At 40.6% G+C, this 14,363-nt stretch overlaps 1 protein-coding gene across 9 annotated transcripts in view; it reads right to left on the bottom strand.

Annotated features, from left to right (window-relative positions):
• Positions 1 to 14,363, bottom strand: part of LOC126299316 (coiled-coil domain-containing protein 177) — a 265,518-nt gene that overhangs the window by 51,581 nt on the left and 199,574 nt on the right. For all 9 annotated transcript variants that reach the window (XM_049991135.1, XM_049991137.1, XM_049991138.1 and 6 more), the window contains 2 exons: positions 13,487 to 13,834; positions 13,221 to 13,362 (listed from right to left, as the gene is read on the bottom strand). In XM_049991135.1, the coding sequence (XP_049847092.1) occupies positions 13,221 to 13,362; positions 13,487 to 13,834 (490 nt within the window). The remainder of the gene's footprint in view (positions 1 to 13,220; positions 13,363 to 13,486; positions 13,835 to 14,363) is intronic.

The raw sequence follows: 14,363 nt of genomic DNA on the forward strand, positions 1-14,363 counted from the left end.
ACAATTCATAATGACTGGTTTTGGCTTACAGCCATCATCAGATATGTTACCAGCAGAAAAAAGCACTAAAATGACAAAAATAAGATCAGTTGGCTGAGGGATAAACGTCCATAAAATCTAGGAATACATAAAAAAAATGTGGCTATCAATCATATATAACATTAAAAGTGTCCTCATACAAGTATCATCATGTAACAGTCTGTACACATAGGTACATAGCAAGTACTGGTGACAGTCTGTGGCTGTCCAGTACTTATATGAATATAACTATAGTCAGTAGAGGGCTCTAGTGCTGAGGTACATAAACGATCAGCATCATGAACTCATTAGCAAAATTTTTGCACAGTCACAACTAAAACAATTTCATATGGCAAAATGTGTGCCTGAGAATAAAACTTAAAACAAAATTCAATGTGTAGAAATAACATCCATACTTAAAATCTGAATAAAATTATTAAAATGTAACAATGAGTCTATTAATTGTTTTTGGTATAACAATGTAAATAACACAATGATGCATAAAAGTCAGAATAAAAGATGTAAAAAGTAATATAGGATTGGTTAATAAAAAAACCTTTCAGCATGACAAAGCAAATTAAGCATGATCTCCTGTAAAAATATAGTTAAAGAAATGAATATTTAATTAAAGGCCTTGACAGTCAATAGTACATTCAGAGCAGCCTCCAGCTGGATCCATCTTGTAGCCTCACTGTAGGTAATGAGTTTGATTGCGTGGCCATCCTCTACAGCAAGCAGAGAAATATTTGTTTTTTTTTTTTTTTTTAAAATAAAAGCACCTTTTCTCGTTGCACTGTATTTTATTTTCCCAGACACATTTAGTCTTTTTTCACTTTAAGGCATCATCAGTGGGATCTATAATGATGCACATTTGTTTTGATATGTATTATTTGTAGATTATAAAACATTTCACTTCTTGCTTTTTATGCAAATGAGTGATTACTTACAGTTCTCCCTGTTTTCAGTCGGCAGCAGTATTATCTCTCATCTGGTCAAATAGAGGTTAGACTACTGCTCTATTTACGAAACATAAGCATGTTTTTGTGTTTTGAACATTTTTCTTCCCAATTTTCATTTTGTTTGTCTTTGTTGTTGTGATGCACTGCCAGTCTTCTGTCACTAATATAGACGCAATTACTTTGAGTTCATTGTGTATCTCATCCTGTTTGGTTTGTTTACCTACACATACACATCGCCAACCTAATGTGTGTGTGTGTGTGTGTGTGTGTGTGTGTGTGTGTGTGTGTGTGTGTGTGCGTGCGTGCGTGTGTGTTTGAGGAAAGAGAGAGAAAATACATGCATGGATTTTTTTTCCATTTGAGTTTTGGTTTAAAATTTAATGGAGAGATTCACAGACAAGTGTGTGGAAAGGGGGTTAGGTGGTATTATTATTATTATTACGATAATAGTACTCTGTTGTTGTGTTATTCTATTATTTTATCTATTATTGTAAACAATGAGTTGTTTGGTATATGTACTTGATCATTCAACATGGTTTTCTTTTCTGCTTTGGTTTTCTGTATGTGGTAGTTTTCTTGCAGGGTGCAGAGCTGTTTTTTTGTTGTTGATCGTAATTATTTTCATGTCTCCTTCTCTAGTAGTTGGTTTAGATTATGTTCTCTTATGTGTTCTGCAAATGTGGAGTGGTTTGTCCCACATTTCCAGTCTCTCGAGTGTTCTTTGTATCCAACATCAAATGTTCTCCCTGTTTGTCCTATGTAACTGCCATCACAAGTGTTACACTGTATTTCTGATGTATCTCTCTGTTTTTTGTTAGTTTCTGGGTGTATTTTTGGACTGTCTGTTGTGTATTCTATGTTTATTCCCTGTCTTTTGAAAATGTTGGTGATTTTTTGTCTGAGTTTGGGTTTGTATGTCATTGTGTGCCATATTGTGTTTTCTCTTATGTTTTCCTAATTATTTAGTGTAGTAGTTATGGTACTGAGTGATTGTGACTGTGTTTGGTTCTGTTTTAATGTTTTCAATGGTTTTTCACTTTCTGCTTTTAATTTTGTTTTTCAGGTTTGTGACTATGTTACTATCATACCCATTGTTTTGAGCTATCTGCCTCTCAGTCTAAATGATTTTTTAGTGGAATGCAGTAAGATGAAGAAGCCCATAAGGTAAGGAGTGTAAAACATACTATAGTTTCTCACCAAAAGGTTCAGTCTGAATGGAATAACAATTTTGATATTAAAATTTTCCACTTGAACATTCAAGGAATAAAAAATAAAGAATTTTTTGTGAATACTTTTGGCATAGATAATAAATTTCATACTTTTTGTTTGGGTGAATCCTGGTGTACTGATGGTGGACTTACAGCTGTGATACTTGACAACTATAATATAGCAAATATGAGGGTCATTCAAATGAAAACTGGTCTGTGCATCTACGTCTTACACTTAAGGTGGTGCCACATAACTGCGGGTATGGTGGCACCATCTGTTGGTAGAGAGACTGTTGTGTGCACACTGTTTGATGTTGCATAGTGCCAGTGTGGTTTCATGCTGAAGAGAAGGTGGTCACACAAGTTATCGTTCACTACCGAACATGCAGGCAAGTAAGCAGGAACAATGAAAAGTGATTCGATTTTTGGCGGCAGAGGGAGTTAGAGGCCATAAAATGTATTGACAGATGAAGGATGTGAATGGTGAGAGTACAGTCCAAGTCATTCAAGCATTGTGGAATGACGCAAATGATTCCTTGAGGAGTGCGAGTCACTGAAAGACGATGCTCGTCCAGGACAGGCTCATTGTTTCATCACACAGGAAATTGTTGCAGAAGAGAATGCTTTAGTCTTGGACAACTGCAGAATCACTGTGGAGGAGATCCAACAGTTAGTGGATATCAGCATGGGCCTCCAACCCCGTCCACACCTGGATCCGACAGCAGCCTACTAGCTTCTTTAAGAATGGATGAAATCGACTGGCTAGTGTCACAATGGGATAAACAGGCCAACTGTTTTGGTGACTATTTTTGAGTATGTGTACTGTGTATAGCTACATTTTTGAGTTAGTAAAATTGTTACTGTTACTTTACACTGCTGACTGTGTTTCATTTGAATGCCCCTTATAATTACTGTAGTAAAGTGCATAGAAGAGGTTCTGTAGCAATCTATATTAACCAGTCACTCAGTTGCTCCTTTAATAGGTTGGATCTGGAGTATTTGCCTGATGAACAAAGTTTTGAAGCTGCTGATATGTATTTCTAGAAAAATGGGACACAGCATCTTCGAAGTGGCAATGAAGTGGGGATTTTACTGTACGACCATTTCGCAAGTGTATCATGGGTATCACAAATCCAATCCAATAGAACAAACCTCTGACATCGCCGTGGCTGGAAAAAGATCCTGCAAGAATAAGACCAATGACAACTGAAGAGAGTCATTCAACATGACAGAAGTGCAACCCTTCCACAAATTGCTGTAGATTTCAATGCTGGGTCATCAGCAAGTGTCAGTGTGTGAACCATTAAATGAAACATCATCAACATGGGCTTTAGGAGCTGAAGGCCCATTCGTATACCCTTGATGACTGCATGACACAAAACTTTACACCTTGCATGTGTCTGTAAACACTAACATTGGACTGCTGATGACTGGAAACATGTTGCCTGGTCAGAGGAGTCTCATTTCAAATTGTATCGAGCAGATGGACGTGTACAGGCATGGAGACAACCTCATGAATCTACGGACCCTGCATGTCAGCAGGGGATTTTCAAGCTGGTGGAGGCTCTGTAATAGTGTGGGGTGTGTGCCATTGGAGTGACATGGGACCCCTGATATGTCTAGATATGGCTCTGACAGGTAACATGTATGTAAATATCCTGAATCATCACCTGCATCCATTCATATCAATTGTGCATTCTGATGGACTTGGGCAATTCCAGCAGGACCATGTGACACCTTGTGTCCAGAATTGCCACAGAGTGGCTCCAGGAACATACTTCTGAATTTAAACACTTCTGTTGGCCACCAAACTCCCAAGAAACAAACATTATTGAGCATATCTGGGATGCCTTGCAGTGTGCTGTTCAGAAGAGATCTCCATCTTCTCATACTCTTACAGATTTATGGACAGCCCTGCAGGATTCATGCTGTCATTACCCTCCAGCACTACTTCAGACATTGGTTGAGTATGTGCCATGTTGTGTTGTGGCACTTCTGTGTGCTTCTGGGGTCCTTCATGTTATTAGGCAGGTGTACCAGTTTCTTTGGCTATTCAATGTAAAATTGCATCTACAGAACTGTAGACAAATTGTCTGTGTTGGAAGGAAATGTCCAAAATAGAACAAGTTAAGGTAGGTGTTCCCCAAGGATCTTTATTGGGCCCTTTATTGTTCCTAATAATGATTAATGATCTACCATCATTTATAAAGTCTAGTACAGTTCTATATGCAGATGATACACTCTTTCTTCATTGTAGTAATGATCTCAGTAGCCTTCAAAGTTGTGTTCCATAGACAATGCACCAAGCTTCCAAGTGGTTTAAAGCAAATGGCTTTTTATTGAATGACAACAAAACACAGCACATGGATTATGGACTGAAAGGCAAGTTTCTGTCAGATGATCCTAGTTATGATACATTCTTAGTGGCATATTTAGATGATAAGTTACCTTGGGGTCAACATGTGCAATATATTAGTGGTAAGCTTTCATGAGTAATTTGTATTTTAAGGTATCTTATGGATTGTGTACCCAAAAAGTATCTTAGGATATCCCATTGTTCTTTCCTCCAAAGCATACTGGCATATGGTATTATTTTATAGGGAAACTCTAGTTGTGAGCATGACATCTTAATACTGCATAAAAAAGCTATTAGGGTAATTACTGGTTCTTCGTATAAGCCACACTGTAAACCATTCTTCTGTGAACAAACGATAATGACAGTAATAAATTTTTACACATAATATGTTTTAGTTTGCACAAAAAAGTTGTGCTTGGATAGCTCAGCTGATAGAGCACGTGACCTTTAATAAAACAATTATTGTTTCTTTAAACATATTTTACCAGAATTCATCTTTTATTTGCTTTATCACGTTGAAAAGTTTTCTGTTAATATATTCCATATTAATTTTTATATTTTTTATTATGACTTTCACACAACATTGTGTTATTTACACCATTATGCTAAGAGGTTTCTGATAACACACACCACTACCTTTTGCACATTTTATCTGGACCTTTAAGTATGGATTTTATTTTTAAACATTGAATTCCCCTTTATGTTTTCTTCTCAGACACAAAACTTGATATATGAAATTATTTCAGTTAATGACTTTTAAGCTATTGGATTTATAATGCTGATCACATAATTCACCTCAGTCCTAGTGCTCTCCCCTGGCTGTAGTTATCTAAAATGCAAATTTTCTTTTGTTCAAAATCTTAAATCTCCAAAAGTTCTTATAGGTCTATAGCATATAACATATTTAAATATGTCTGCTTGTGTCTGTGTATGTATGGATGGATATGCGTGCGTGTGTGTGTGTGTGTGTGTGTGTGTGTGTGTGTGTGTGTGCGCGCGCGAGTATATACCTATCCTTTTTTCCCCCTAAGGTAAGTCTTTCCGCTCCCGGGATTGGAATGACTCCTTACTCTCTCCCTTAAAACCCACATCCTTTCACCTTTCCTTTTCCTTCCCTCTTTCCTGACGAAGCAGCCGCCGGTTGCGAAAGCTCAAATTCTGTGTGTGTGTTTGTGAGTTTTATTCATTGTGCCTATCTACCGGCGCTTTCCCGCTTGGTAAGTCTTGGAATCTTTGTTTTTAATATATTTTTCCCATGTGGAAGTTTCTTTCTATTTTATTTACATAATTATATAGATTGATTCATGAATATGTCTAGTGGGACTACAAGATCACACATTCATTGTGAGCTTACCACTGTACGTGTCTTTGGAACATATGCAAAACAAGTAAAAAATAAAATGTAAAGTATACACCAGAACAATGTAACTCATTTGGTGAAGACACGCCTGAAGATAACACCAATGGGTCTTGAATAACTGTAATTGGTATCCAGAATGTTAGGAAGTTGAGAAGATAGGAGATGGGGTACTGGAGGAAGTAAAGCTGCTTTTAGGACAGGTTCTGAGTTGTGCTGGGGTAGCTCAGTTGATAGAGCACGTGCAAGCAATAGGCAAATATCCTGAGTTCAAGTCTTGGCCCAGCACACAGTTCTAATCTGCCAGGAAGTTTGTAATTGATATGTTTATCAGGCAGACTTCAGAATTATATGGTAATTAAGAAGACTGCCAACGTACACCCTCTGCTGTTGACATGTGGGCATGTATTTTGTAACAATGTGTTGAAGCCTCTTCTAGTACAAGTGGAAATGGCTAGAGTGTGGGAAGGTATTGTGATCCATGCAGATGATCTACAAGTTGTAGCTGCAGACCCCAGAGCTACAATGGAGGCCAGATTATGTGGTGTGTTCTGCACATCCAGTCACAAGGTCTACAGAATAAATTGAGCATAGCTACACATATGACTACATATACATTCTTGGAAAGTTATCCATCCTAAAATTCAACCTGGGAGGGAAGGTTGGGGGGGGGGGGGGGGGGGGGGGGAGATGAAGCTACATTGACAGATTATTAGGTATACATCTAGACAAAAACGTGCATTTGTCACAGCACACATAAAAGTGACACACAAAGCAATACACATGCATGTTACTCAGATTATAAATTGGCCTCAATGCTATGGAGGCCTATCATGGTGATATCTTTATCTTCAACACTGGCTTTACAACTTTCTTATGAATAGTACAGAGTGAATATGATACGGGGTGCTCATCTGCGTGACTGGAGCTCCCGAGTTTGACTCCAGTAGAGGCTCTTCTGGGATTTTGAAAATTCACACCAAAGCTATCTCAGATATCTTGACGTATCACACTGGTTGTGAACATCCAATTTAGAAAAAATAAGAACATTCACACCAAACAGAATAAGGAAAGAAGGAGTGGAAAATTGTGGTAAATGGAATAAACACTTCAAGACTCAAACTTCCTCAAAGTTAGAGAGTACCTTAGCAAAAAGCATATTATCCACTTTCACACCATTTGTCATTTTGCAGCAGGCTACAGGTCTTGTACACACCTACATCATATAAACACAACATAAAGTGATATGTATGAGTGCAGGGGTAGGGTGATCACAAAGAAAACTGTGTTCAGCTACCATAGATAAGTGATCATGGCACAGAATATTTCTCTTAACTGTAATTTGCACCACGTTGTCAGAGACATGGAGCTCTATAAAGTTAGAATATTCTATATAAAGTTTTGAGTAACTATGACAGAAAGCATAACTTAATGAGATGCTTACTTAGTGTTGTGTTCAGTGCTCCACAATAAGTGATGATCTTGAGTGAGTTAAACATAAAAATACTTGGGTAAGTGTGAGAATTAAATGTGATGAAACCTGTAATATGTTCACCTACAACTTCTTTACTGCTGAAGAACTGATGAATTACTTTGTCCCAATGTCATCCTCCTGTAGCATCACTGGCACCATATCCATCACCAGAATATAGGACCCCAGTCAGGGCTGCCTAAAGAGCTCCTGGATGCATCATATATAGCTATCATAGAGCATCAACAGGGCAGATAATTTTATCTGACTATATCTGATAAGCTATTACACACAGTCCAGTCACATTAATATGACTTCTGCTTATGTTCAACATCAACTTGCAAAAAACACTCACAGATGGCGAATGGCAGGGATGCAGATGTGGAGAACAGTGCAGTAGTGGTATTAAAGTGGAAACAGAGTGATTTCCAAAAGGGCATGATCATTGGCTTTTGGGCCAAGGGTGTACGTATTTCTGAAATGGCTCAATTTGCTAACTGTTCACCTGCCACTGTGGTTAAAGTATACTGTGCATTGCAAAATGGCACTATTCAAACCAGTGCTGTGGTGCACCATAGGCCACAGATGACAGGAGAGAATAGTGGCTGCAGAGACAATGGGCAAATAGAAGTGCAACTGTTGAGCAAGTGACGACGCAGATGAACCGAGGAGCTACCAACATTGCCTCCTCAATGACTATTCAATGAACATTGCTGTGTGCAGCCCTCTACAAAAGGTGTCTGGTTTATGCACTCATGCTGACTGCTGTTCATCAGCAATGAAGCTTGTAATTTGCATGCCAATAACACAACTGGACATCCACTGAGTGGCAACAGGTGGCCTTTTCAGATGAAACACTTTTTATGCTCCACTGGACAGACGGCTGTTGACATGTATAGCATGAAATGTTTGAAAGCAAACACTCTGCAACAATCGAGGCATGTTATGGTCAGGGGAATGTTTTCATGGAATTCCCTGAATGATCTTGTCATTCTGGGAGACACAATGGATCAACATGAGTTTGCATATATCTTTAGGGACTATGTATACCTCTACATGTTGTTTGTTTTTCCTCAGCACAATGGCATGTACCAGCAGGACAATGCAATGTGTTGCACAGCTGCTAGTGTATATGTGTGGCACGAAGAGCACCTGGATGAGTTTACTGTACTCCCCTGGCCACCGAATTCAATCGAGAATCTGTGGGACCCCACCAACTGGGCTGTTCGTGCCATGAATCCTCGACCAAGGAGACTAGTACAGCTGACCATGGCACTAAAGTTGACATGGCTCCATATCCCTGTTGGTACCTTTCAGAATGTCACTGATTCTCTTCCAGCATGTCTCACAGTGGCTCTGACTGCAAAAGGTGGTTGTCCAGGCTTTTGACAGGTGGTCATATTAATGTGACTGGACAGTGTAAATATTGACTTTTAGTCCAGAAGTTCGGTAATGCTGTAATGAAAAATATATTACACATTCATTGGAAAATCTGGGATTAAATAACAATATGAAATAGGATAGATATCTACTCACTACATAGAGGAGGCAAGTGGCAGACAGGCACAATGAAAGTAGACTGTTAGATAGATGTTAACAGCTATTGGTTGGGGGAAGGGGGGAGGGGGTTGGATGGAGGGAGGGAGGCGGGGGGGGGGGGGGGGGGGGGAGGGAGAGGAGAGAAGCAGAGAAGGGGGAGGACTATGTAGGTGCACTGAGGGAGGTGGGGTACAGAAGGTATGCATGAGGCTGGAATGGGAGCTCAGAAGGGGATAGAGACTTGTGTCCATGACCTTACTGCCACTGAGTGCTACCTTTTGCTGTGCCCAACTGACTCCAAACCTACAATCTATTTTCAGATCACCACAATCAATGATATCTTCACCCAAAATTACTTCTCCTTTTATGCATCGGCTATAAATAAATCTGTGGTACAGCCATGGGCACCTACATGGTATCACCTTATGCCTCCATCCATGTGTAACCTACAAATCACCAACAGTATATCCATTTTGACAACTGCCACCCATTCCACACCAAGAAATCCCTTCCATAAGTGTAGCCACATGCAGTCATTGCATCAGCAGTGATGAGTAGTCCCTTTCCAAATATACTGAGTGTCTTGCTGAGGCCTTCACAGTCCAAAATTACCCTCCTCATCTTGTCCAGCAACATCTCTAATGTCTTGTTTCCCCAGTCACCAGTCATGTACCATACCCTACATATCCACTGACTGGCTGGAAAGCATCACCCCACTCATGACTTGTTACCACCCAGAAACTGAATCAAGTCCTCCACCAGAGTTTTGACTACCTCTCACCATACTCTAAAATGAGAAATATCCTCCCCACCTCTCTCAACCCCTTGCTCCCATGGTTCATATTTCGGTAACAGACCTATATGCAAAACCTACTCCATACATATTCCTGGTACCATCTGCTCCACTCTTTTCACAGGTGTGTCTTTCCCTATCAAAGGCAGGCCACCTGTGAAAACAGCCATGTGGTCTACCAACTTACCTGAAACCACTGACAAGATGTCTGTCTACATGGATGGTCACTGCCAAACTGTGGCCAAATGATAGCTGAACCATCTAGTTGCTGAGCATGTCATCCAACATGTGTTTGACTTCAATGATTGCTTCAAAGACCAAGCCATCTGGATTCTTCCCACCACCAGCAGCTTTCATGAATTGCAAAGGTGGTAACTCTCCATCCAAAATGTTACTTCATTCTGTAATGTGCCTGGCCTCCATCTGTAATATCCTTTCCTCTAGGTACCTCTATCCCCTTCTCTGCTCCCATTCCAGCCCTATACCTACCTTCTGAATCCCCCCCCCCCCCCTTCCACCTCCAGCACATCTGCATAGTTATTTCCCCATATCTGCTTCTCTCCTCTGCCCCTGCCCCCACAATGTCTAACAGTCTACTTTCTAGGTTCCTGACTGCCTCTCAAGGCCTCTTCTATGTGGTGAGTAGCAGCCTGTCCTATTTGATATTAACATTACACATTTAAATGCTTCTGATATAATAAACATATATTACAGTATAAATTTTAGTACAGGAAGCTATAGAAAGCACTTTAGTAGAGTAATTCTAGGTACAGGAAAGCCCCCCCCCTCCCTCCCTCCCCCCCCCCCCTCTCTCTCTCTCTCTCTCTCTCTCTCTCTCTCTCTCTCTCTCTCTCTCTCCATCCCCCTCCTCCCCCCCCCTCCATATACACAGGCCCAGACGCAGGTGCAGGCACAGGCACATGTGTGTGGGCGTGCTCACACACACACACACACACACACACACACACACACACACACACACACACACACACACACACACACAAACTTCTATTACATAATTACTAAGTCAGAAATGCCTGTTCATGAATCTCTGCCAATACATCTACCACTGCACAATAATTCATTTTACCCCACACCCATTAGCAAATTCAACCAACACTTCAAAAATGTTCAAATGTGTGTGAAATCTTATGGGACTTAACTGCTAAGGTCATCAGTCCCTAAGCTTACACACTACTTCACCTAAATTATCCTAAGGACAAACACACACACTCATGTCTGAGGGAGGACACAAACCTCGTTCCTTATCACACTTACCAACTTCATCCTCACCCATAATTACTTCACTTTTGAAGGCCAGACCTACAAACAAATCAGGGGAACTGCCATGGGAACCAGGATGGCTCCGTCCTATGCCAACCTCTTCATGGGCCGCATGGAGGAGGCTTTCCTGAAGACCCGACAGCTGCTTCCCCTGGCCTGGTATAGGTTTATAGATGACATCTTTGCGGTCTGGACTCATGGTGAAGAAACACTCCTTAATTTCCTCCATAACCTCAACTCCTTTTCGAATCTGAATTTCACCTGGTCCTTCTCCAAAACCCAAGCCACCTTCCTGGATGTTGACCTTCATCTTGTTGAAGCTCACATCCACACCTCTGTCCATATCAAACCCACCAACAAACAACACTACCTTCACTTTGATAGCTGCCATCCATTCCACATCAAACGCTCCCTTCCCTACAGCCTAGGTATTCGTGGCAAACGTATCTGCTCCAGTGACGAATCCCTCAACAATTACACCAATAACCTGACCAGTGCTTTCCTCTCCCGCAACTATCCTGCAGACCTTGTCCACAAACAGATCTCCCGAGCAATACATTCCTCCCCGTCCAACAACAATATTCCTACCCTCAGACTACACAGAAGCATCCCCCTTGTCACCCAATATTATCCTGGCCTCGAATACATCAATAAATTACTCCGCCAGGGATATGACTTTCTCAAGTCAACCCTTGCAATGAGATCATCCCTTGACAAAATTCTCGCCTCACCACCCAGAGTTGCCTTTCGTCGTCCCCCTAACCTCCGTAACATCCTTGTTAAACCCTGCAATATTCCCAGACTACCTTCTCTACCCAGCGGTTCCTACCCCTGTAACCGACCCCGCTCCAAAACCTGCCCCATGCATCCCCCCACAACCACCTACTCCAGCCCCGCTACTGGGAAAACATACACAATTCAAGGCAGGGCCACGTGTGAGACTACACATGTCATTTATCAGCTGACATGCCTGCACTGCACAGCCTTTTACATTGGTATGACAACAACTAAACTGGCTGAGCACGTGAACGGACACAGACGAACTGTCCGCCTAGGAGATGTCCAATACCCAGTAGCGGAGCATGCCCTCCAGCATAATTCTAGGGACCTAGGAACCTGCTTGCTACACTGTATGTGCCATTTGGCTTCTCCCACCCAACACGAGTCCCTCTGAACTGCGGAGATGGGAACTTGCACTCCAGCACATCCTTTCATCCCGCCATCCCCCTGGACTGAACCTACGTTAAACAACCTCACTCCCATTTACTTTTCAGTCTTCTCCTCTTTCCCTTTCCTCTTTAGCCATTCATGCATCTTTTCATCCTACATCTTTATACTATACACCTCTTTACTTCTGTATGCATCCTCTTTGGTTTAAAGCTGGCACAGTACCTACAGTAGAATATCTTTGGCTTCTCTCTGACAACCATGCCTCCATCCTTGCTACCTTCCCTGTTTTCCTTTCCCTGTTGCTTCATAACCTGGGTTGTGAGTAACTAAATCCACTTTCCCTTCTTCCCTTTCTTTCCCCTCTCTCCTCCCTGATGATGGAACATTTATTCCGAAAGCTAGGAACTTAAATTTTCGGTTGTTTTTTGTGTTTCTATCGGCTGTACTGAGCTGAGGTAAGTACTGGCCAGCCCCTCTATCTCTTTGTTAGTAATTGTTTCACATCTTTATATGAGAATTTCCATTAATTAGTTAGATTATCACATAGCAAGGTTGGCTGGGAGACCCACAAGGTTAGTACACAGCCTACTCATTTCAATTAGTATCAAGTGGGCCATTGAGCTTAGTTTTCCTATCAAATTACATCCAGCAGTGTCACATGCACTCACTCCATGAGACACTGTGGAGAGGTTTGGAATTTAATCCAGAACATTGACAATGAGCAACTTTATGCCTCCTCTTCTTGCTGGTCAAATAAATTCCTTCCATCCTCAGTATTCAAACTGGCTACCTCTGAGTTGTACACCACCTCCCATGTGTGCCCCAGGTATGCATTAGTGATGTCAGCTATGGAGGTGGGTAGAGTTTAACATTACATGAAACGTGGGCTACAGGATGTGTTGATGCTTCTTGAAAAGAAATGAAGCCAGTCATAATAAAAGAATCTTTAGGATCCAGACAATGAAAACAAAAACTGGTACAAATTTAATGAGTTTCTTGAACTCAAGACACTTTTGCCGCAGCTTAAATAGTCTTAGTTATGAAAGTGGACCACAAATTCTTTACCTGCTCTCTTTCTTCTCGATCACGTTCCCACAGCAAATGTGCCTGGTGAGCAAATTGATCGCTCGCACGTTCCATTTCTTTCTTGAATGCCATTGACATCAGGATCCGTCGATCGTGTTCAGGTATATGAAGATTGTCAGAGCTGAAGAAACAAAAGACTTAGAAGTGGTTTATGGTACATTGAATGTAAATGTATTTTGTGGAGTTTGTCACTTCATTATTATGAGAGTATCATCATGCATGTAATTGTTTAACTTACAATTTACCTGAAACTATCAATCTTCCATGGGTTAGAGTAGCACGCTAATGTTGAAATGTTTGTGTCTCCACTACTGTTGTTGTTGGAATCATAGCTGGATCTAAGTTTACAGCACAGACCTTGGTTTTTATCCTCAGAATTCCATATCTGAGATAAGGATTTTGTTTGTTCTTTATCAGAATAAGGAGATGGTACAGGCCAGCATAATTTCTGTTTTGTCTTTCCACATGGACTTCTATGTCTATTACCCCCACAATGTTTTGTTCTTTTCCCAGAAACCGTTGGTGACTCTCCACTAGATATGGAAGATGCTGAAGTTTCAGTTGTAGGAGGCTGGTATATTTCTGGCCCTGACCTAAATATAAAAAAAAAATTAAAGTGACAGACTTTGTAAATAGCAAAGACATATTTAATATTACATTATATTTACTTCTGTAGTATATTAAAACATTCTAATTATTTTTGTTTAAACTCAAGTCACATCTATACTATGCACAAAACCGTTCTTTTAACCACTTTCAATTTATTTCATATAGTCTGCTGGACTTTAAAGGCAAGAATGATCTTAAGTTGTCTACTGCATCCAAATGTACTTACTTACAAATACTGTGGATTTAATTTGTATACTACTTCTTTCCGCACCATTTAAAATGAAGCAACTGTGGTCTATGCTATTTATTTCTTATAGCAAAATCTTTTTCTCTGGTTTCTTCCTACATGTAGTACATACAAGGGTAGGACAAAAATATTGAACCACCACCAGAAGTGCGTGATTGAACATAAATGCAAATGCAAGCCAAGCCAGCAGGTGGTGCTGTTGTATTTGTCTATGAACGGCACTTGCGCAATGCACTCAATATGTTACAAGTGTCAGCTATGGCCAG

The sequence above is a fragment of the Schistocerca gregaria genome, chromosome X (genome assembly GCF_023897955.1).
Source record: "Schistocerca gregaria isolate iqSchGreg1 chromosome X, iqSchGreg1.2, whole genome shotgun sequence".
Classification (NCBI taxonomy): Eukaryota; Metazoa; Arthropoda; class Insecta; order Orthoptera; family Acrididae; genus Schistocerca; species Schistocerca gregaria.